This window comes from Echinops telfairi, unplaced genomic scaffold (genome assembly GCF_000313985.2).
Source record: "Echinops telfairi isolate 266 unplaced genomic scaffold, ASM31398v2 ScPeMD7_7400;HRSCAF=8409, whole genome shotgun sequence".
Taxonomy (NCBI): Eukaryota; Metazoa; Chordata; class Mammalia; order Afrosoricida; family Tenrecidae; genus Echinops; species Echinops telfairi.
In genome coordinates, this window is record NW_022111300.1 from 18,413,777 (window position 1) to 18,440,050 (window position 26,274).

Below are 26,274 nucleotides of genomic sequence, written 5' to 3' on the forward strand. Positions count from 1 at the left end.
TGAGGGAGGGGGAGGGGGAACGAGGGGAAAAAATGAGGAGCTGATACCAAGGGCTCAAGGAGAAAGCAAATGTTTTGAGAACGATGAGGGCAACAAATGTACAAATATGCTTGACACAATGGATGGATGTATGGATTGTGATAAGAGTTGTACAAGCTCCCAATAAAATGATTTTTTTTTAAATAGAAAAAAAGAAAAAAAAAGTCAAGAGCAAGAACGACATCATGAAAACCAGTTGGGAGTTTTCACAGCAGAAGATCGTGAACTCACAGGTAAGAGTCTGAGCTTGGTCAACTTGTAACTGAAAGCTCTTAATAAATTTTAATTATCTGATGCTCATTCCAGTTTCTACCACTGCATTAGACACAATGGAAATATTTGGCATGTGATAAAATTATATGTGTAAATGCTTATAGATGGATATGACTGTATATATTTATGTTTATATGCTTGGTAGTGAGAATTTGAAGAAAATGATTATTCTTGAGGCTTATTCTCTATGGTTATTTTCATAATGATTATTCATTATGCAAATAATGATTCCTTTTGCGCACAGCTGAATCCTACCATAGTTTAACTCAAACTTTTGGTACTTACCTATTACCCTACCAATGAACTCATGATAATCCATTTAAAAAATAGGATTTGGAATTATAGAAGCAACATCTTTTCCAAACTATACTTTTTGCTTCAGAGTATATTTTTGTGCTAGAGCTCATCCCAGTGTAGAATACAAATAGTGTACTAGGCATACATGCAAGTTGTTCGTTCATATGCGGTTTTGTTTTTTCTTTAGAAAGGGACAATGATTGATAGTTTAGCTAGGTCTGGTAAAAGTGATGTCTCTTTGATCCAACACAGGGTGTGAAAGCTTGAGCAAAGAGTGAGAGGCATCCACACGTTAAGAAAGACCCAATGATATACTAAAGATAAATCACCTGTGTACGTTGAAAGAATTCACCAAAAGAATTCACCAATAAGAGAGACCACAGAATGGGAAAACATCTTTAGCAATGACACATCAGACAAAGGCATTATTACTAAAATCTACAACACTCTGCTAACTTACAACAAGAAAAAAAACTATTATCCACTCAGGAGGTGGGCAAAGGACCTGAGAAGTTTCTCAAGGGTAGAAATCTAAATGGCCAATAAATATATGAGAAAATGTTCCAGATCTCCAGCCATAAGAGAAATGCACATTAAAACAACTTTGAGACACCACCTAACACCCTCAAAGGTAGCCCAATTCAAGAAATCAGAAGGTAACAAGTGTTGGAGGGGCTGCGGAGAAATAGGAACTCCTGTCCACTGCTGGTGGACCTGTCGGTATGCACAACCATTATGGATATTGATTTGGCGCTATCTAAAACAGTTGAAAATTGAGCTACCATATGATCCAGCAATCCCCCTAGTGGGCATATACCCAGAAGAGACAAGAAACAAACCACGGCCAGACATCTGTGCCCAATGTTCATCGCGGTGCAGTTCACAATTGCAAGCAGTTGGAAACAACCCACATTTCCATCAACAGGCGAATAGAATAAAAAACTGTGGTACATAGTTACAATGGAGTATTACGCATCCCTAAAAAGCAGTGATGAAAGCATGAAGCACATCACCGAATGGGAAGAATTGGAGGAAATTATGTTAAGTGAAGGAAGCCAAGCACAAAAGGACAAGTACAGCATGAGTCCACTAAATAAAATAAAAAAAATCTAAAAGAGGCAAAGGGAAGAATCTACTGTATACATATGTTCCTGGGGTGAAGTCCAGATAATATGTCAGAGGCCAGACTAAACTCAGGGATACATATGGTAGCCCACTAAAAAGGACGGGGAGGGGGAGGTGGGGCGAGGGGGGGAGACACATGGATAGCCATTGGAACAGGGCATTAACCCACCCAAGGGGAGGGTGTTGTTTATATCTCCACAGGGAAAGAGGGACCAGACTTCAACCCGGTGCTCCAAAAAAAAACGCAACATATGGACACGAAGCAAGGAACCAACAGAGAGGCCTGAGGGGCCGGCCCCATTACCAACTACATGGACAGCACCCCCCCACCCCCAGAAGAATTCACTTCAGACGACAAGACTGAAGCTACAGCTCAAAGAGATGGACCTGTCTGATCAGAGCACAAAGGAGTCAATGAGGGGGGAGGGAAAAAGAGTGAAGCACATCCTGGGCCACCAAGTCCTGTGGACAATATTTCTGCTCAGAGCAGCCAATGCACAGAGAGGACTACAGGGTTGGCCCCACCATGAGAAATGGCATTCCTTGCTGACCCATGGCATCACTGGGGACAACACTAGAGACACATGCAAGAATTGTGCCCGCCCTAAGCCTACCAAGCTTAAGTCAGACACTGTAGGTATACAACAGAGCAGCAAGGGGAGCAGAGCAATGAAATCCTGAGGGAATATCCAAAACAGACTGTGGGGCCAGGGCGTGGCATCCCATTGGACTCTGGAGAACACTCGTAGGGGACAACAAATAGACCTTAAACTATTTATAGGGTTTTGTTTGGCTTTTTTGTTCTTGTTGTTGCCTTTTTGTTGTTCTCGTAGTTACTGTTTTATTTTCTATTGTTGCTTTGTTGTGCTCAGTCTCATGTCGTGCATATTGTTGGCGCTGCATGTCTGTCTGGAAGGGATAGGCGAGATGGATAAGCCAGAAGAGAGAACAACGGGATGACAGTTCCGGGAGGACAAGAGAGAAAGGAATGCAGGGGGAAAGGAAGTGAGTGTTAACAAGCCTAGGGACAAGGGAACAACAAGTGACCGAAAATCGATGGCGAGGAGGGTATAGGAGGTCTGGCAGGGCTGGGTCAAGACCAATGTAGCTGAGGACTTCCTGAAACCCAAATGAAGGTTGAACGTGATAGTGGGACAAGAAGAAAGTAAAAAAATAAAGGAAAGAACTAGGAGGCAAGGGGCATTTATAGAGATCTAAATACAGGCATAGACATATATAAATATATTTATATATGATGAGGAAACTGATCTATATACATATATTTATAGGTTTAGTATTGAGGAAACAGTGACAGTGGGCCCTACTCTAGTACAACCTCAACACAAAAATACTTTGTTCTAATAACTCGGCAGTCTGAGATGCTCACCTTCCCTACACGGTCCCTAAGGCAAAGCGGGTACATAAGCAAATGTGCTGAAGAAAGCTGATGGTGCCTAGCTATCAAAAGATATAGCGTCTGGGGTCTTAACGGCTTGAAGATAAACAAGCGGCCATCTAGCTGAGAAACAACAAAGCCCACATGGAAGCATACCAGCTGGTGTGATCACAAGGTGTTGAAGGGATCAGGTATCCAGCATCAAAGAACAAATAATTATATCATTGTGAATGAGGGGGGAGTGCAGAGTGGGGACCCAAAGCCCATCAGTAGGCAACTGGACAATCTTACAGAGGGGTCTCAGGGAGGAGATGGACCAATAAGGGTGCAGTATAGCACCGATGAACCATACAACTTTCCTCTAGTTCTTAAATGCTTCCTCACCCACCCACCCCCACTATCATGATCCCAGTTCTACCTTACAAATCTGGCTGGACCAGAGGATGTACACTGGTACAGACAGGAACTAGAAACACAGGGAATCCAGGACAGGTAAACCTCTCAGGACCAGTGTTGAGAATGCTGATACTGGAGGGGTGGAGGGAAGGTGAGGGAGAAGGGGGGAACAGATTACAAGGATCTACATATAGCCTCTTCCCTAGGGGACAAACAGCGGAGAAGTGGGTGAAGGGGGATGTCAGATGGTGTAAGATATGACAAAATAATAATTTATAAATTATCAAGGGTTCATAGAGGAGGGGGAAGTGGGGAGGGAGGGGATACCAGGGGCTCAAGTAGAAAGCAAATGTTTTGAGACTGATGAGGCATATATTTATAGGTTTAGTATTAAGGTAGCAAAAGAACATTGGGCCTCCACTCAACTACTCCCTTAATGCAAGAATATTTTCTTCTATGAAACTGGCATTCTATGGACAACAGAAAAGTGGGTGAAGGGAGACATCAGACAGGGCAAGATATGACAAAATAATAATTTATAAATTATCAAGGACTCATGAGGGAGGGGGAGGGGGGAGGGAGGGAAAAAGTGAGGACCTGATGCCAGGGGCTTAAGTGGAAAGCAAATGCTTTGAGAATGATGAGGGCAATGAATGTACAAATGTGCTTTACACAATTGATGTATGTATGGATTGTGTTAAGAGTTGTATGAGCCCCTAATAAAATGATTCAATTAAAAAAAAAGAAAGACCCAAAACAGACATCAGAGCTCAAGAAGGGTGAGGAAGGAATTCATGGGATAGGATCATGGGTCTTTTAAGGGGAATTACTCAGAGGGGCAGCAGCTGTTGGGAATCGGAAATTGAAATGAATAAAGGTAAGAAGGGGAAGGGACAATACATCAATACAAAGGTGGGAACAACGCATTAATACAGGGGAGGACACAATTTCAGTGATGTATAAGAAATTGTAGTGATGTATAAGAAATCTACCTACTGTAGATACTCGTGGATAAGCTAAGTTTTTCAGCACGTTTTTAATGCAGTTTTGTGGTAAGATTAGGTGCCTCGGCTGATATTCAGCCGGCATATACTCGAGTATATACAGTACCTTAGAATCACTGACCCCAGGGAAAACTAAAATTAGAGATATTTCTGAGGGCCGATAAAGAGCCAAGATGGTGCTGTCTAGCAGTGATGGACTGCTGACCCTAAGGTTAGCAATGCAAACTGACAGTTGTTCCATAGGAGAAAGATGAGGCTGACTACTCCTATGAAGACTGAGCGCATCAGCAACCCCATGGCAGGTCAGGAGAGGTTGGAATTGACTCAAGGGCAACAGATTTGGGATGAGATTTTATATGATGGTCAAAAGCAAATATTTCTTTACCTTAACAAATAAGACCATTCATGAAAATGGCCAAAGAGGTAGAAAAAGGTTAACTTATTTTTCAGTCAGATGGACACGGGACTGTTCTTATTGGGATATACAACAGTGTTTTTAAAAGTACATGAAAAAATGGGATGGAAAGATGACGGAATTTTTGCACAAACTTTTCGAAGCCCCCTTGTATATAATTTTTCTTTTAAGCAAAAACGCATTTAAAATTTTTTTAAAATAAAAAGATAAACCAGTAGCATGTTATATGCACTAGTATTTACTATTACTGAGGGATGTAAACAGATGAGAGTTATTGGTTAATCAATTTTTTTTCCAATTATGAGACTGTAAAACTCTAATCAATGTAGTATAGTGGAGCACACCAATTCATATACAAGACATTTAATGTTATATTAAAATGTTTTTAATCTTGTATTAAAATTTTTAAAGGTTTTTAATATTTCATAGAATTTTCAAGTTCCCAAAAGTAGAGGAAAAATCATAATCTTAAAAAGGTAATTTCTTTTTAAACTTACACATTTTAATCTAGAATTGATATGGATTTTGAGCATCTTTATTTCTTTGTATCTTTAAAATAACCATTTTATATCAAGAGAATTATTCAATCCATGCTTCCAACAATATTTTCAGTATATCATCATCTCCCTACTGCTACCACTGTCTCCAACAAAACTATTACAACTAACGCTTTAACAGACTAGAGCTGAGAAAATTCCTCTTACATCAGTAAATATATCCCAATCCAACTAATTTCAGAGAAAGAGAAGAGTTCTATGTATTAAATATTTACTCAATAACACTGTAAAGTACTCAGAGAAGACAAAAGAGTAAAGTTCAAGTAGGGAGAGTTCATTTGCTGTTAAGAATTATTTTTTAGAAAAAGAATTATTAAAATTTACTGAATGCATACAATGTGTTTGGCCTTTTACATATATGAGAGCTTCAAAAAGATTGTGAGAAAAACCCATGATCTTTTATTTCTATTTTCCACTCAAACTATTTGCACCCCTCTCATTTAATATTCGGTTTCACCCAACAAATATATTAACATAATTATAAATATCAAAAACAAAAACAGTGAGGGTTAAAAACATTAAGTAATGTGAATAAAATCCAATTGTAAGCAGAAAATCAAGATTCACACCCAGACCTGTCTAAATCTAAGCTCATATACCCTTAGCACTAAACTAATACTTACCATTATACCTCATTACTCCATAACAAAATCTCTTTCAATTTTAGGATAAATTTTCAACCTAAAAAAAAATGTCAAATTTCATGTCTAAGATAAATTAATAATAACTTGAATTTGTTTTTAATAAATAACGCACTCACCTGTCCTGCTTTACTAAACCTATGGCCTGCCAATATCATATGAAACGCATATTTTCGAACCATGGGACTCTTCATGTTTATAAAGCAATGTGCTGCCTGTTCCAAAAGAAGTGCACTTCGAAGATCAGAATCCTATTGAAAGTTAAAAAGAAAAGGTGATTAGTTTTCCAAAATTAAAAATAAAGATACTTGGTTAGAATTTTTGTTTTCTTAAACCTATATCGCATATTCAATGTTTATTTAAATATATGAAGGGAGAGAACAAGAGACAAAGTAGTCCTCTTGCTCTTTATTCCAACAAGCATAAACTACAAAGAAAAAAAAAGCCTTCAAAAAATTCTTTACCAGGTAACACTTTACTTTGTTTCTTATAAAAGCCAATTGTTAGTTATGACATGTACCATGTAACAACTCTCCGAAGAAGTCTTTTTTCAAATGGAGAAAAAAAATACACACTCTGGAAATATAATGCAGGTATACTGAATAAACTACATAAAATAGAAAACAGTGCACAGATAAAAAAACAGATTCACCTCAAATCTAATGTTTTCTGAAAACTAATCTGTGGCATTCAATAGCATATTTCCATCTAATCAAGAAAAAAATACAGGTAAACAGGATGTGTGCAGACTATGAAAAAATATTATACTTTATATTCTGTAATGTTTACTTTAAAAGGAATTCTCAATATTTTGCTATTATTCAAGAAGCCAAAATGATTGCTTATTACAAAGTTTTAAAAATTTCTCCTTCAGAAACTATCTTTTCACATGCTCTAAATGTCTTAGAAACTGATACAAGTCTTTCCCACAAGTGAGCCTTACAATCCAGTCAAAATCCACAAACTGCATTTACACCCACACGGATAAGCTTTCAGCCAGGTGATCACTTTAAATAGCTGAGAAAGTGCTGAAGGTTGCTGATTAAGTATCAACAACATTTCTTCCAAAACTTTCTCAAAGCTTTCAGCTATTCTAGAGCTGAACTTACCGTGCCCTTCCATGTGGTCTGCTGCCATTATTTTCCCCAGGGAAAGTTGAAAACAGAAAACATTGACTTTAAATGCAGTCATTTCAATATATTATACTTAAATCTAAAATACTCATAGATCTCTGATCATTATTAACAATCTCAGCAGCAACCACAGAGTATATTAGAGTTGAAACAGATCTTGGGGATCCACCTAATAAGCATTCAGCAAATGGTAGCTGTTACTACCTCTTCATTTCACATCACAAAAATCAAAGGATCAGATCATTTTTCTAGTAGGATCCAAAAGAAATGGAAAAATCAGAAATATACAACAAAATAATGGTTCTTGAACAAGGTTTTATATTAGAATTTGCTAGGTACATTTTCCGATTGATAAAATTACTAACAGACTTAATAAGAATAAATACTTGAACAAACATGAACATCTTGATTTTTTAAAAATCCTTTTATTGGGGACTCATACAACTCTTATCACAATCCATCCATTCATCCATCCATACATTGTGTCAAGCACATTTATACGTATGTTGCCACCATCGTTTCCAAAGCATTTTCTTCCTACTTGAGTCCTTGGTATCAGCTCATTTTCCCCCCTCCCTCCCAAACCCTTGATAATTACTGTACAATGTCTCCCTTTACCCCCTTGTCCATTGTCCATCCCCCTGGGAGGGGGTTATAGATCGATCATTGTGATCGTTTTCCCTTTCTACCCCTGCCTCCCCCTTACCCTTGTGGTATGGCTACTCTCGATATTGGTCCTGAGGAGTTTATCTGTCTTTTATTCCCTGTGTTTCCAGCACTTATCTGTACCCATGTATATGCTTTGGTCTAGACAGATTTATAAGGTAGAATTAGGGTCATGATAGTGTGGGGGGAGGGGGAGCATTAAGGAACCAAAAGTTTTATCTTTCATCGGTGCTATACTGCACCCTGACTGGCCCATCTTCTCCCCACGACCATTCTGTAAGTTGGGGATGTCCCAACTGCTTACACATTGACTTTGGGCCTCCACTCAGCACCTGCCCACCCCCAACCCAATTCACATTACGAATTTTTGCTCTGGGTCTTTGATGCCTGATACCTGATCCCAGCGACACCTCATGATCACACAGGCTGGTGTGCTTCTTCCATGTGGGCTTTGTTGTTTCTCAGTTAGATGGCCACTTGTTTATCTTCAAGCCTTTAAGACCCCAGATGCTATATCTTTTAATAGGGGGGCACTATGAGCTAGCTTCACATTTGCTTAGGTACCCGCTTTGCCTTCAGCGAGTAGGGAAGGTGAGCATCTCAGACTGCTGGATTATTAGAACAAAGTGTTCTTGTGCTGAGGGAGTACTTGAGTAGAGGCCCAATGTCCATCTGCTTCCTTAATACTAAATTTATAAATATATGTACATAGAGTTATTTCCCCATCATTATATAAATATATTTACATACGTACATGTCTGTATTTAGATCTCTATAAATGCTCTTTGCCTCCTAGTTCTTTCCTCTATTTCCCTTTACCCTCCTCTTATCCCACTATCATGTTCAACCTTCATTTGGACTTCAGTAATTCCTCCTGGTTACATTGCCCTTGATCAAGCCCACCCTCCTTGCCATTGATTTTCAGTCACTTGTTCCCTTGTCCCTGGGTTTGTTAACACCCACTTCCTTTCCCTGCCTACCCCTCACCCATGTTGTTCCGGAACTGTCGTCCTGTTGTTCTCTCTTCTGGCTTTTTTATCCCGCCTGTCTGATCCAGATAGACATGCAGCGACAACAATTTGCACAAATACAAGACTGAGCACAAAAAGAAACCATAGAAAATAAAACAATAGCAATAACAACAAATAGGCAAGGACAAAAAAAGAGAAAAGCCTATAAAAACTTCAATGTCTATTTGTTGTCCTTTACAAGTATTTTCTAGTCGAGTCTGATGGGGCGCCACGCCCTGGCCACAGTCTACTTTTGGGGTTCCCTTGGGACTTCATTGCTCTGCTCCCCTTGCTGCTCTGTTGCATGCCCCCAGTGTCTCGCCTCAGTGTGGTGGGGTCAGGACGGACACAATTACCACTGTGTCTTTTCCAGTGTTGTCCCCCGTGGTGCTATCGCCAGTGAGAAACGTTGTGTCTCGTGGTGAGGCCAGCCCTATGGTCCTCTCTGTGCATTGGCTGCTCTGAGCAGAAATATTGTCCTCAGGGCTTGGTGGGCCAGCATGTGCTTCACTCGTTTTCCCTGCCCCATCGTTGACTCCTTGTGCTCTGATCAGACACATCCCTGTCCTTGAACTGTAGCTTCAGTGCTGTCCTCTGAAGTGAATTCTTCTGGGGGAGGGGGACTATCCACTTAGTTGGGATTGGGGCCAGCATCTCTTAGTTCCTCTTGGTTCCCTGCTTCATGCCAGTGTGTTATGTTTCTGTCTTGGAGCATCGGGTTAAAGTCTGGTTCCTCTTTCCCTGTGGACATATAAACAACACCCTCCCCCTGTGAGGGTTAGTGCCCTATTTCCCCGGCTACCCATGTCTTTATTTTTCCTCCTCCTTTTTAGTTGGATACCATATGTATCCCTGGGTTTAGTCTGGCCTCTGTCATATTCTCTGGACCTCATCCCAGACATGTATGTACGTAGTAGCTTCTTCCCTATGCCTCTTTTGCATTTTTTGAGCTTATCTCAGCAGACTCATGTTGTACTTGTCCTTTTGTGCTTGGCTTACTTCGCTAAGGATAATTTCCTCCAGTTCTTCCCATGCAGCGATGTGCTCCATGCATTCATCACTGCTTTTTAGGGATGCGTAATACTCCATTGTAAGTATGTACCACAGTTATTTATTCCATTCGTCTGTTGATGGAAATGTGGGGTGTTTCAACTGCTTGCAATTGTGAACTGCACCGCGATGAACGTTGGGGCACAGAAGTCTGGCCGTGGTTTGTTTCTTGTCTCTTCTGGGTATATGCCAAGTAGGGGGATTGCTGGATCATATGGTAGCTCAATTTCCAGCTGTTTTAGATATCGTCAAATCGATTTCCACAATGGATGTACATTATCTACAAGTCCACCAGCAATGGATAAGAATTCCTATCTCTTTGCAGCCCCTCCAACACTTGTTACTTTCTGATTTTTTGAATTGGGCTATCTTTAAGGGAAACAGCTAGATTTTTATCCTATGTCTCCTCCCAGAAAGAGATCCTGTTACCATCCCAATGTTGGTTTATATGATTTCTCTCTCCATCTCTACACAAAACAAATTCACTGCCATCAAGTCAATAACTGTCCCATGAATTTCTGAGACTATCACTCTTTAGGGAATAGAAAGTCCCATCTTTCACCCACAGAACTGGCCAGTGAGTTAGAACTGTAACCCTTGCGGTTCGCAGGCCACAACATAACCACTATGTCACAGGGCTCATCCTCTCCATATATGTGTATATTCTTCATATCTAGTTTTTGTACTGCCCCCAATATCTATTAATTTATGTGTAGTATTCTACAGGATATTTTGAGTCTTACCTTTTTATGGGCATTTTCTTATGATCTCTCATTACTTTTAAATATACAGAGTATTATATTATATAAATATTTATTAGTACCTATTTACTAATAAATTTCCAATGGACTAACAACATTATGATTGTTTTTTGTTACTATAATACGTGCTTCAATAAGCATCCTTATGAAACATTCTTGAGAAGTTACATAATCATTTCAGCTAGATAACGTTCTCAAATAGAACCACTGGGTAAAAAACACCTATTCAGCTATTGTATATACTCGAGTATAAGCAGAATTTTCCAGCACATTTTAAATGCAGTTTTTGTGGCAAAATTAGGTGCCTCGGCTGATTTCTGATTATTGATTAATCAATACAGCTGAACTGGTGGGAGAGAAAAAGTGCCAATGTATTCTCAACAGAAAATGTGACTGCATGCTTTCTACTCTACTCAAAAATATTTTTTTAACCTTTTTTACCTATCTAATAAAAGTGACATCGTATTCTTTAACATGCATATAGGCCTTTGTACTTTTACGTTAATCACCTGTTTCTACTGTTTCATGACTTTTTTGTGTGATTTTTCTGGTTTGTAAGAACTCTTTGTATACTTATCAATATTAGTCCTTTGTCATACATTCTGCAAGTAGTTATTTCCCAGTTTGACTTGGACAGTTTATTCTTTTGTGGTCCAGCATATCCTCCTTGCCTTTATGGTTTCAAAATATGAATACAAATTTTAAAATTATGTTCTCTATTCTAGAATGTAAAGAAGCTTCTCCTATATATTCTTCTAGCCAGAAATATGAGAACAACTTTTACTCTACTGCCCTATTCTGTCTATCCCTATAACATTAATGATTTTAAATTTTATAGTTTATGCTGTTAATATTTAGAACAAGTGATTCCCTCCAATTCCTTCTTGAATTTCAGGATTTTATTGAGGACAGTGTCATAGGTTTTATCCCTATGTCCTATAAATTTTAGATTTCTTCTAGTATGTATACACACACCAACCATCTATCCATCCATCATCTATAAAAGTATTCCTTAATTGCTAGTGAAGTTCCATTAAACCCAAATCTTGGGATGGCAGAAATTCTGAACACTCTGATTATAAGGAAAATGCTCTAGATAGCTTATTGTTTTGTAACTGACTCTAATGCACAATCTACTTAAGAACTACTGCCAATAGGACATTAGCATTCTCAAGTTTAGCATTCAAGGACTAGCCAATTCAGGAGTGCCTTAAAGTTTAGATGCAGTAAAATGTGACTACTGCATGAAGACAATCAGTTTGCACAGCTGAATGCCTTACATCCAGAGGTCAGTGCAGCTTTGTTCTTCAGAAACCCTGTCTATTTTAACGACACCCAAAATAGTGAGAACACTGCTGCTTTTGCAAGTGTGTCTGTGTGCACATAAAAGAGGGCATTTTTCTTCTTAGGAAGAATGCCAACTGCCACCAATGTTGACTAAAAAAGAGAAATGAACCTATTTCACAAAGTGACAGTCCTACCCAAAAATTAGAGACCCTGGATGAGGTAAAAAAAAAATTTTTTTTAATTTAGGGGCTGTGCATCTTTATTATGTGACAAGTCCATTGTCTATGAGAAACTATTCACGGGGAGGGATATACTGCCATAGCATTGTAGCAAGAACTCCAGTCTATGAAACCCTATCCATAAGCAATAGATAATTTTAGCAACACCTGAAAAGGCAACATTCACTTATAATCTCAGGGCATGAAACAAGAGTTAAGACCCTCTTGGCCACAAATTTAAGGTTCAAACAATCTACAGAGTCAAAGCACCGCTCTTTCACCACAGTCTCACAGGAGTTTTTGCCCTAATGGTATAAGTAAAAATGTAAGGAAAATAAGTCATGAAGGTCAAAAGTCTCTTGGATGCATCTCAGTTCCCTATCTTCAAGGCCAGTGGACTTTTGATTACATTATATAGCCTACTTAATAAAATACAGATGACACAAAATAAAGATTTGCTTAGTTAATATAGTTTTCTATATATTTTTGTCGGGCTATTTTTGTTTCTAAGTTATTTCATGAAAATACCTGAATAGTCCAGAAGAACAAAAGCTGGTCAAGACTCTCAAGTAGGCCGAGATCTCCACCGAGATCTCAATCCCTATTCTTACTCCCTCCCCAAAGAGGTAAATGACAACGCCAATTCCCTGGATTGTCATAGAAAATCTATCACCTAGGTTTAAGAAGGAAAGGTGAAAACAAATAGATGAAAAGGAAAAGAATGGTAAAACGCGCGCACACACACAAAACAAAAAGGTTACAATGCAAAGAAGATTTTGACCTAAAAAAGCATTTACATTTAGTGATCATTCCTCGATTAAGAAACATTCAAACACAAATAAATACACTCAACAACATATAGTCAGCTCTATAAAATAGTTTACATCTGACATGTGTTCATGTAATAAAAATATTAACATATTTTCATTTCATCCTTGAGCCTTAGTAGCAATATCTCACAGTGGCCTTTAAGAAGCATCTTTATAAGGCTTACTCTGACACACATTTATATAGCATATAGTATCAGGTGGCAAACCTAATATTAGGGACAAGCAGTAAAAATGTAGATGTTAACACAGTTCTTTGCACTTAAAAGAAGTAACAGCTTAAATATAATTTCAAATATAATATAGCAAGTTGGATCTTCCATCATGAAAGGGCAGAACAGTGACACTGAGTCTAGGTTGGGATATTGGGGAAGAGTATGTGAAAGCAAGGTAATAAAACTAAGTGAAGAAAGAAGAGGTCACAGTGCTGGAGGAAGATACAAAAAATGTGAGTCAAGAAGGTACTAGGGAGGTAACAACAAAAAATGGAAGGAGAAAAAAAGAGGAAAGATAAATGAAATAGTTTCGAAATACAAAGAGGAAATATGTTTAAGAGGCTAATTCCTTCCTCGCAATTACTAACTGTATAGGGCAATACAGCAAGACCTCAAGCAGTTCTGCATAGAGTAGTAAGAAATTAGGTCAGTGATAACACAATTTAAGATCACAATATATCAGGTATAAAGTTTATGAGGTTACTTATTGATACATTCACTCAGGGTGCCTTGGAGACTTTCAAAGACTTCTGAAAATGCAAGTCCAGGTCCATGACAGTTAAAGCTTAAATTCAGAAATGTGACCAAAAGTCACTCAAAGAAGTCTAGGATCACAAAGTACAGAGACCCAAGGATTAAAACCAGAAAACATTGCATTTAAGAGACAAAAGAGCTGTTTATTGCTCTTATTTATCTAAAAACTGCATTTTTAACCATCCTTATTAAAAAATTACTAATATTCTGTAGTCAAAAGCACCTTAAAATGGATTTCTTTTTCTTCAGTTTTTGGAATAACACAATTTTGAAATAATCAGTATGAACTAGTCAAAAATAAATTAAATATCCTCAATAATTATTCTTTTAACAATTTTATATAAGGAACAGTGTTTTGCACAAGAGAGAACATAATTCAAAGAAGATTCCCAATATGTGTTTGTGGATAATACTAATGAAATATAGTTTTAAATTCTACAAGTAAACTCACTTTACAAATATTGCGTTTATAATTAATTTAAAAATAACTAAAGTAACCATGGTGTAAATTCCCAAAGAAAAATTTCTAATTGTATGTTTTGTACATAAGTAAGGAAAGGGGGGGTCGTTTTTGAAAGTTAAGAAGCAATAATATATTAAACTGTAATATAATAATTATTGTGAAATGTATTATTACTGTGAAACAGCTTCAGTACCTCACTGGTCAATCGGATTAGGAGAGCTGCAGCCTCTGAGTATTTGCTTTGGCTTTTTAAAATTTCAGCACTAAGCAATACACATCTTTCAGCCAAGACCATATTCCTACAGGGAAAGAAGACAAGAAAAATACAGTCAGTATTACAATAAGATGGCAACACATCATGAAAACCGTACATTCCGCACAAGTTTCCAATTCCAATTTTCAAGAAAAAGCTATTTTCTATTCACCAGTAAAATGTTAAAAACCTCAAAGAATCCTCAATACTCATGAAAACTTGATTCTTTATCATTTAATTTTATAGCGAGAACACAATGTAACAAATGTAAAGTCTTATTTCCTACATTCAAAAGGCTAGAATACAACTGGTATTTTTTAACCTACAGCTAATTAACAAATAAAAATAGCTCAAAGTAAAGGAATATATTTCTTTTCCTTCCTCATTTGCAAATTCAAGCCATTGTGTTTCATTTTGGTGGCTACTCTTAGGAATACTTTGGTGTTTTCCCTCTAGTATTATCATTGAGATCTTTCACCTAGATATAAAACTAGTGTTGCCTGATTCCTGAGACAGAATCTTTGTAAAAAGGCACTACTGATTTTTCACTGTGATTCACTATATAAAAATTCAAAAGATAGATCATTTGTTCTTGAAAATATTAAAAATACACGAGAACACTCCACAGAGAATTAAAAGATGAAATTCATTTGCTGGGAAACAGTAACAAAAGTTTTTCTCTTCTTGGGAGTGATGAAAATCAAACAACATATGGAAACAATTAGTCCACTGGACTAATGGAATGCACAAACATCAGTCTCCATAATCCTGAGACTAGAAGAACTAGAAGGTGCCCAGCTACTACTACCTATTTCTCTGAAAAGAATATTAGAAGGTCCTCAATAGAATGGGAGAGGAAAATATGCAGGAAAATTCAAACTCATAAGAGACCAGGTTTACTGGTCAGAAATAAACAAATGGGACACCCCCACCAAGACTATGGCCTTTAAAAAAAAGAAAAAGACATGGCCTTTGTCACCCTTCAGGTCTGGAACTGATCCTACTCCTGTAGTAAAATAAATCAACCAGTTAAGATGAAAAGGGCAGCATTTAGAGAATGTCAAAAATCAGTGGATTAGGAAAAGAGGAACAGAAACAGGAAGCACAGGGGGAAACCAAAATAAGTGAGGGAATGTTGAGGAGACTGCAATAATTAAGTCAAAACAAAATGTGTACGGATTGTTGAATTTTACAAACTGCTCCGTAAATATTCACCTAATTCACAATACATTCTTTTTCTTTTGGCTTTCTAATCTATATACTAAAATACTTTAAGTCCTTATAATAAACATAATAAAACTTATAATACTCAAAATATTAAAATACTTTTCTTAATGTTATAACAAGTTTATTAACTTGAATGAACTATGGAGGGCTACTTTGAACAATGGACAATTTTACAACTATAATTTACAACTTTCAAAATTTACCAGAGAGCTGCCATAAACTTTGCATACGTCATTTTTTTGTTAGAAGGCTATCATTTTTAAAGATTTAAGGTTTCTTTAATAAGCATAAGATTAAATTAAAAATCTGTTTCATATACAATATGCTAAGCTCTTAAATTCTTTTTCTTGAGTTACCTTTATAGATTCCCTTCCATTTTAATTCTATTTTAAAAAAAAATTATTATTATTCCCATTTTACAGTTGAGGAAATTGAGACCTTGACACATTCAAGCTATGTGCCAAGGACTCACAGATTGTAACTGGCCAAGTTCAGTTAGCCCTATTATTTTGCTCATTTATTACTTGATACCTCATATACAACCTCACAGTCACAAGATATAGGCAGTATTAAAAAAAATAAACATACACACACATTTGTGTCATGCACAGTACAAGTACTGAAGATTCAAACATTTCTGTGACACAAGAGACCTATCTTTAAAGATGAAATTGACACAAACCAGAGAATAAATGCAAGATGATCCAACTTTTATTATGATTTGGGGGAAGGGGAGGGAAGTAAAAGTGTTCATGAAAGACAAAATTGGGGACTTCCAGCAATATGGTGACTGAGTAACACATACCAGAGGGACTCCACAGAAATCAGCGCAGGAGAGTTACTAAGAGGGAAATTCCACACTGCCCAGTCACAGCAGCAGCATCATAATAATAAGCAGGCACACATCCACTAGGTTTTGAGGAACTGGGGCTTTTGGCTTACCACAGTGGAGACAGGCTAGGGCCTAACCTTAGCCCCACCACTATCTTGGCCAGAGCCAGGATTATTTACAGGTAGCCCAAGAGCTTTATCTCAACACAGCCACAGCTTGCACCCATCTCGAGGCAGGGCTTAAAATCCTCCAACTCCATGGTCATGGATGGGGCTGAGCTATATTGTTACTTTTGTTTCCCTCTCTTCTCTCCCTGCATAGTCTCAGCAAGCTGGGGTTTTTTCCTTCCTTTTTCTTTTTCTCTTCCCTTTTATATCACAAGCCACTGCACACCTCCAAACTACTCCCCTTAGCCTAGTGCCTGCCACGCAGTTGGGAGAGCTCTACTCTCTGCAGCACGCCCACCTTCCTCCAGAAACGCAAAGAATACATTAGAAGAAACTTAGCCCTACAAAAGATCCTTGCCGACCCAGTATGGGCAGAAGAACAGCACTCACCAATCTTAAATAAAAGACCGTCACATAGAACAACCCCACCTAGAGGCAGCAAAGAGAAAACAGCCCCTAAGAGATCATTGGCTTAAGGGTGGAAAGAAGACAAGAATGAAAAACACACACACACACACACACACTGAACTGAACTCAGGCATTAAAAGACTGAGGCCAGCAGACGGGCTTAGGAAACACAACCCATCTCAAGAATACAGACAAAAACAGGCAGAGAATCAAAGGCTGGACAAAAACTTAACAAGCAAACAGCAATAAAAAAGAAGGGGTTGCAATCCTAATCTCGGATAAAATTGATCTGAAAGTAGAAACCAGAAAAAGAGATAAAGAGGGCCACTATATAATGCTCAAAGGAATGGTAGACAAAGAACCACTAATCATTTTAAACACACATTGCCTGAACGAGAGACCCACTGAATATGTCAACCAAATGCTCCAAAAGATGAAAAAACAAATCACAGCCTCAACAATTACAGTAGGTGATTTCGATACACCTCTCTCTGAGAAAGACAGATCACAGGGAAAGAAACTCAACAAGGAGGCACGAGATCTAAACTCTACAACTAGACAATTTGACCTGATATTTACAGAGCTCTTAAGCCAAGTACAAATAAAGTCACATTCTTTTAAAGCCCACATGGAACATATTCAAAAACAGACTACATGCTGGGGCATAAGTCGAATCTGCATAAATTTAAGCACATTGACATCATACAGACCTCTCTCTCTCACCACTGTGCCGTAAGTCTGGAAGTTAACAAACAGAAGATGAAGAAAACAAGGGCAAAAAAAATTAGATAGATAACTCTATTGAGATAGGAGTGTGTACTGGCCCAGATCAGATATGATATTAGGAAATTTCAAGAAACCAACAAGAATGAGAACATGATGTGCCAAAACTTATGGGACACAGCAAAAGCAGTTATCAGAAGACGTTTCATAGCAATACATGCACACACAGAAAAGGAAGAGAGATTTATGATTGATATACTGGCACAAAATTTACAGCAACCAGAGCAGATTCAACAGGGCAATCCTACTAATAGTAAAAGAAAAGAAATAATAAAAATCAGGACTGAGATTCAGGAGAGGGAAAATAAGAAAACTACGGGAAAAAATATCAATGCTGCTGAAAGTTGGTTCTTTGAAAGGATAAACAGAATTGACAGAACACTGGCAAACTTAACCAAGGAAAGGAACAGATTTCAATAGCACGGATAAGGGATGAAAGAAGGGACATTACAACAGTCCCTAATGAAATCCAAACGATCATTATACAATACTACAAAGAATTATATGTCAATAAATTCAACAACTTGGAAGACCAGGACAAATTCATGGAATAACAATCCCTCCCTAGACTATCCCTGATGGACGTCAAGAATCTCAACAGACCCATAGCAATAGAAAAAATAGACAAGGTTATCAAGGGATTACCAACAGAAAAATCCCCTGCACCAGATGGCTTCACAAGAGAATTCTACCAAGCATTCTAGGAAGAAATGACACCATAGATTCAGGTATCAGGCATCAAAAAACAAAATATTTTATCATTGTGAATGAGTGGGAGTGTGGAGTGGAGACCCAAAGGCCATTTGTTTGCAACTGTACATCCCCTTACAGAAGGATTGCGGGGAGAAGACAAGAGTCAACATGTAGTATAGCACCAATGAAATATACAACTTTCCCGTAGTTCTTTAATGCTCCCCCACCCCCCCAGCCCCCCACTGTCAAGATCCCAATTCTACCTTACAAATAAGGCAAGATCAGAGGATATACACTGGTACACATAAGAGCTGGAAGCACAGGGAATCCAGGACAGATAAACCCCTCAGGACCAATGAGAGTAGAGATATCAGGAGAGTAAGGGGAAGGTGGGAGAGAAAGGAGGAACTAAGCACAATGATTTACATATAACCCCCTCCCTGGGGGATGGACAACAGAAAAGTGGGTGAATGGAGACATTGGACAATGTTAAGACATGAAAAAAATAATAATTTATAAATTATCAAGGGTTTATGAGGGAGGGTGAGGGAGGGAGGCAGGGGAAAAATGGTGAGCTGATATCAAGGGCTCAAGTAAAAAGAAAATATTTTGAGAATGATGATGGCAACAAATGTACAGATGTGCTTGACACAATGGATGGATGTATGGATTGTGATAATAGTTGTACAAACCCCGAATAAAATGATTTTTAAAAATTAAAAGAGGTAAGATTTAAATACTTAAGTCCTTTAAGGATAAATAGGACTTCGTCACTAGAAAAAACTGAAACAGAATTCTAAAAGAGTACACAAGAACGTTAAGTATTATTGTATTTCCTGTATTTTCATTTTAATATCTGTGAGATTATAAAGCCTCTTATAACTGATATCTATAATTAATATAGCATTTCTAACTTATCACACAAAAAGTCCATTACTAAATTGATAGTAATGTTCACTGGTGTTGCAGTGGGGTAAGTGTTGGATGACTAACTGCAAGGCCTGTGGTTCAAATCTACCAAATGCTCACAGGACAAAGAGGAGGAAACTATCTGCTCTCTGAAAGATTTACAGCCTCGGAAATCCTACAAAGAGTCACTAAGAGTAGGAATGGATCATTACAGTAGGTTTGTTTTTGGATATGGTAACATAGAACAAAAATTATAATTATAAAAATTATAAGGTAGATATATACCAGTATGGTTGTATTTACAAAAAACATCATGTTGTGGACATGACAAAACTGGATTTTTATGGTTTATTTGCTATGTAGTTATTGGACATTTTCCCCTTTACTTTGCATGACTACATCTACATCTCTCCTACAGCTCGAAGCTTCATGAAGACAAGATCTTTACAGTAAAAGAACAGTCAATCTTCTTGAAACTCTTTTACTACTGCAGCTTCCTTGATACTTTACTCTCCTGGTTCTAACTCTTGAGATTTTCTTTCTCAGTCTCTTTCAGCCAATCCTCTTTGGCAGGTGGTTGTAACTCACAAGAGGACTTCAAAAGGTTTAGAGAAAAATGAGATAAAAAGACAATGGGTTGAAGACAAAATGAGTGCATAAGCAAATGTGGTGAAGAAAGCGGATGGTGCCTGGCTTTCAAAAGATACAGCGTCTGGAGTCTTAAAGGCTTGAAGCTAAACTAACAACAAGCCACATAGAAGAAGCACACCGACCTGTCCGATCATGAGGTGTCAGGACCATGTAAATGGCATAAGACCCCCAAAAAACCAAACAAGCAAACTAAAAACCATATTGTTGAGAATGAGGGGGTCAAAACAGAGACCCAAAATCCATTTGCAGACAATGGGACAACCCCTCACAGAAGGGTCACAAGGAAGGGATGAGTCAACCAGGGCACCATAAAACACTGATGAAACACACACTATTGCTCTAGTTCCTTGAGGCTTCCTCACCCCCCACTATCATGACCTCAGTCCTGCCTTTCACTTCGGGCTAGTCCAGAGCATGTGCACAGGTACAGATAAGAGCTCACACGGAATCCAGGAGTCCAGGAACAGGAACGGGACTAGCAATATCAGAAGGGGAAGGGGAAGGGGAAATTGATCGCAATGATCAACACATAACCACACACATCCCCTCCAAGGGCACAAACAACAGAAATCATCGGGGGATACAGCAGTCCGTCTAAGATATGAAAAAAATAGTAATTTATAATTTATGAAGGGGTCACGAGGGAGTTGGGGGGGGATACTAAAGGCTCAAAACAAAGTACCGGTAAATGTTTAGAAAATAATGATGGCAACATATGTACAAATATGCTTGACACAATTGATATATGGATTGTTATAAAAGCTGTAAGAGCCCTCAATAAAATGATCTTTTAATTAAAATAATAATAAGATAATGAATTGACCTCCTTTTTAATCCATTTTGAAATTGTTTCACTTGACCTCATGTTGTAAAGATTAAACATGTATAAAAATTACTTTGGCATAGTGGGAAATGCTGAGCACTCACAATAAATGTTCATTATTGTTATTAATGTTGAATATTATAAACACATTAATAAATTTGTACTAGTTCTATGCCACAGAAAATTCAGATTTATTTTTCTGGAATATAAATTTTATTTTGTTTAGTCTCTACTCAAATATTCAACCACTCCCCATTGGCTACTACATAAACCCTAACTACAGCTTACCAATAAATACAATAAATAACAGTTAAGGCTTTCCTCAATGATGTATCTCAAACAAACTTACCAAATTAACTACCCAATGTTTTCCATTTATACAAATCCTCAGCCTACAAAGGGATCCGTTCCACTTATAAGTAAAGCTGCATCCAAAACATTGTTCCAATCACAATTCGTGTCATGTCCTCAAGGTCATCAAACCTCAACCATGAGCCTTTGAAGGTCTTTTCATCAACCCACCCAAGCCTACTGCGATGACATTGATTTCAACTCCTTTAAACCTTGCAAAACGAGAGTAGAAGAGCCTCAGAGATTCTAAGATGGCAAATCTTTACAAAAGCAAACTGACACATCTTCCACAGAGCAGCTGAGGGTCCAACCACATTTTCAGTTACCAGTTGAGTGCTTTAACTAATATAGCACTAGAGTCTCCTATTCAACTAACAGCTTCCTCCTGGCATTCTAGACACCTCAGTCTGGCTTCCTAAATCAGTTCACAATCTCTACAGGTAGTGAGTTCTACTTCCTTACATAGCAACAATAGAATTCTATTAACAAAGCTACCCCCACCCCCTGCCATTGTTATTTAACTCTTTGTGCTTTGCCTATAGAACAAGGAAAAATTCAAAATGGCTGACTCCTGGCCAGACAAGAATCAAGGCAGTGGTTCTCAACCTTCCTACTGCCGCGACATTTTCATACAGTTCCTCATGTTGTGGTGACCCCCCAACCATAAAATTATTTTCGTTGCTACCTCATAACTGTAATTTTGTCACTATTATGAATCATAATGTAAATATCTGATATGCAGAATGTATTTTCATTGTTACAAACTGAACATAATTAAACATAATTAAAGCACAGTGATTAATCCCAAAATATACAATTATATATAGTGAAATATTTATGTGTTTTCTATGGTCTTAGGCAACCCTGGTGAAAGGGTCATTCCACCCTCAAAGGGATTGCAACCCACAGGTTGAGAATCACAGAGTTAAGTGTAGAGATGAGTAGAAATATACATTACAGGTAACAAATTCCTCAACAAATGAGTAGAAACATACATTACATGTAACAAATTCCTAATGAAACAGTTATAAGACATTAAAAAAACACATCTTGTCCATGATTGTAAGTAAAAGTTAAGACAACAAAAACAGTAAGACAAAGAATCTTTTATATCTATTAACAATATAAAAATCAAACTTTACACTTCTAAATGGATAGGACATAAGTATTACAGTCACCTACTTGCAAATATCCCTGTAAGTCTGGATTGCTGTGTCCATGTAATGAGCAGGGTACGGCCTAGGTGCGCCTGGCTGAAGAAAAGCTGACACAGCCGCCATTTCCTAAAGAAAAAGACATTATTCATGCTATTTTTTATACTATTTCATAAGGAGACAAAGTCTTGCCATTTAGCATACAGAAAGCCTAAAACCCGGAATAAAGTTGTTTTGCTTTGTTAAATGTACAAAGGTATAGAACTCTCACGGGGAAATACAGCCTTAAAAAAATATTAATGCAAAATACAAAAACACAACAGTGTGCACTATATTCAATATATTCTGTACATACACATCACGCGGGAGGTACACAGCCCATTTTTAGGTCTAAGGTACTGTAGATTTCCTAGGCCTTCTTATTTCATTGTTAAAACCCATTCCACTGCCAATGCCTAATGGTTAATAAGTTAATATTAACTAAATTAACAATATTATACAATGGTGCTAAATGACTTAGAAAGGAAACTAAACTACAGATTCTGGCTCATAGTATAATATTCATTATGTTAATACTTAGGCTATTATGAAGTCATTTTAATAAAACAACTCAACAACAAAAAGACAAGCAATCCAATTAAAACCCAGGAAAAGCACTTGAACATACTTATCTCCAAAAATATTAAATGGCCAATAAGCATAAAAAGCAGCTTAAGGTCATTATCATTAAAAATCAGCCGTCTTTGAGGGTTTTAAATGGCTGATATTTCAAAAGCAGATCAGCATGCCTTTCTTTTATGGCACATCTGGGTGGACTCTACCTTACAAACTTTTGATTAGTAGCCATACACATTAACCATGTGCACCACACAAGGAGTCTATTAATCATTTAAGAAATGTAAGTCAAAACAATGAGATTATCACTGCATAGCAAGATGGCTAATACCAGAAAATATCAAGAACTGGCAAAAAAGGAAAAAAAAGAACGGGCAAAGATGTGGAAAACTGGAACCCTCATCCACAGCTAGTGGCAAAGTAAAATGGTACAGCTACTATATAAAAAAACCCATTTAGTAACCCCTCAAAAAAGATAGAGAATTATATGACCAAGCAACTATATTCCTAGGTAAATACAAAAAAGAATTAAAAGACAACTTAATTTTTTTAATTTTCAACAATCTTTTTGAAGTACCACATAGTAAGACCTACAAAAGGCTGAACTAAGTAAGCCTCAGAGAAGGTAAACGCAAACATGTTTTTCACTAATAGCAACATACAAGTGCTAAGATCGCACCCTGTCAAAGAACTGACCATTAAGTCAATTTTGGGAAGTGCTGGTCTTACGGTTATCTGACCACATGAAGTGGATTAAATGTGTATTTGTGACAAACTATCAATATCATTAAACAGTAATATAGTATATACAAAAATTGTTTTCCAAAACATCTGGATTAAAAAAAGTCAATACTGAAAGCCTATCATATAAAAAACAGTATGTAGAGCACTTTACATATATTACCCTTTATTTAATCCTTTATCAAAAGGAATCATACTGTACAGATGAGAAAACTGAGGTTCAGGAATACTCAGAAGATCACAGCCTGTCTCATTTCAAAGTTCTTACCCCATATACAGTAAAACCTGCAAAAGCCAGATCTATGTAAGGCAAAAACTGTCAGAAAAGAGAAATCATAGTATTTTCCACCAACAGAGCAATACAAAAGTGGTAAAACTGCATCCTATCAAAGACTGCATCCTGGAAAACTTGCAAGACCTGGAAAAATAAGACACTCCTGTCCAATTCCAGCTCTCAAAGGTTTCACTGTAGTCAGTCTTTCAGCACACACAAAAATGTAAAGCAACTTAAAAACATTTTTAAGGGGTATACATTCATCCCTGAAAAGTCATTAACTTTAAATTAAGCAAAATCCACATTAAGTTTTTTAAAAAGTGACATAAACATTAGAATATAGATGTACATTCATCTATGACATTCTTTTAAACACAATAGTTAGAGGAAAATTGGTTAGGTCAGCATAAATTAATTTAAAAACCCACAAATCACTGAATGTGCTTTGAGTACAACTTTATCCCTAGGAATTTTGTTTGGCATTTCAATACATATTTGGTCTTAGGTAGCAGAAATAAGAAACTATAACATTGTAAAATACTAACCAAAGCTCCAGCTGCATAAAGCATTGCTTGCTCATTAAGAAAATCCTTTTTTGCAGTATGATAGCAACTATAAGCCAAATCATAATGTTGCACCAAAAAACATAAATCAGCCATTTTCCTGATCTGTAGCTCTGGAGCTTCTGGCGGATATCTACAAATGCAAATTATAAAAATAATGAAAAAGTGTAATCTCCAAACAACTAAGCATCATAAATGCATCATAACATGCTGCCCGAAGGACTAGAAGTTGAGCAAAACAGATTCTGCTTTAAAAGAATGCTATCTCCAAGGAGAAAATATTATTTAGCAAAGATATCTGTAAACACAGATAGTTACATCTATGTTTATTTATTGTATAGTTCTATAATGTAACCCTCCAGTATCAGGGAAGCATTTTCTCCATGGTCAAATTTTAATACAAAGGCTTAAATCCATGTTTTACATCCAACAGAGAAAATAAAGAACACTAAATGAATTAATTTTACTTTCCGTTACACAAGTTCTTATATTAAACAAATAAAATTTACCAAATATATGCCATATCTTCAAATCATGATAGTATATTTTAGATATACAAGAGCTATTAACAAATACCTAACTAACCCCATTTGCTTTAAAGAGAGAAAAAGACCCGATAAAGCAACTTCTCCAGCTACCTTGTTTAGTTCTTAATGTCTCATCCTTAAAGGTTTGGTTTTCTTTTAATTAATATACTTGGCCTGCATTAATGGTTATTCTTCACTGGAGTTTTGACCAATTTGAAAAGAAGAAACTAAAAAGGTAGTTACTATTTGCAGGATATCACCCAAACACTAAAATAAAAAAACAAAGAAACCCAAAAGTGTATTTTACTTACAGTAAACCAGATGTATTTTTCAGTTCATTAATGCTTTTTTCAGGAACTTTACTGCCACTAAACCACTTTTTAGTTGCAGAAAATAGAGATCGACTCAAACCTTTTCTTGAGATTAGCTAAGAAAAAAAAACATCAAATATGTTGATAAACTGGGGCAATGAAATCATTTTATATATATAAAAAAATCTAAATAAAAAGCTTTAAAAATGAGCAAGCATTCAGTTAGTTACCATTGTTTTGCTTTAATTGTCTGATATGATAGCAAAAGCCCCACTGAAAACTAATAAGCCTTTCTACAATATAATGGTTCATCACTGATATTTTCATTAAGCTCTACTATTACCCTATCTTAAACAAAAACACTCCAAAAATTTTTCTTAAACTATTATATTCTCATATCCAATATTAACTGAAATTTTTTTTAATCATTTTATTGGGCCTCTTATAGCTCTTATCACAATCCATACATACAACCATTGTGTCAAGCACATTTGTACAAATGTTGCCATCATCATTTTCAAAACATTCTTTCTACTTCAGAGCCCTTGGTATCAGCTCATTTCTCCCCTCCCCTCCCCTCCCTCCTCTCATGAACCCTTGATAATTTATAATTTTATCTTTTCCATGTCTTACACTGACTGATGTCTCCCTTCACCTGTTTTTCTATTGTCCATTCCCCTGGGAG

The 26,274-nt window shown here is 37.0% G+C and overlaps 1 protein-coding gene across 6 annotated transcripts in view; it reads right to left on the reverse strand.

Annotated features, from left to right (window-relative positions):
• Window positions 1-26,274, reverse strand: part of TRAPPC8 (trafficking protein particle complex subunit 8) — a 104,467-nt gene that overhangs the window by 46,257 nt on the left and 31,936 nt on the right. For 4 of the 6 annotated variants that reach the window (XM_045296125.1, XM_045296124.1, XM_045296127.1 and 1 more), the window contains 6 exons: window positions 25,590-25,705; window positions 24,734-24,884; window positions 22,587-22,687; window positions 14,501-14,606; window positions 7,253-7,273; window positions 6,263-6,394 (listed from right to left, as the gene is read on the reverse strand). In XM_045296125.1, the coding sequence (XP_045152060.1) occupies window positions 6,263-6,394; window positions 7,253-7,273; window positions 14,501-14,606; window positions 22,587-22,687; window positions 24,734-24,884; window positions 25,590-25,705 (627 nt within the window). The remainder of the gene's footprint in view (window positions 1-6,262; window positions 6,395-7,252; window positions 7,274-14,500; window positions 14,607-22,586; window positions 22,688-24,733; window positions 24,885-25,589; window positions 25,706-26,274) is intronic. The other 2 variants (XM_004702933.2, XM_045296126.1) reach the window with 1 other exon arrangement.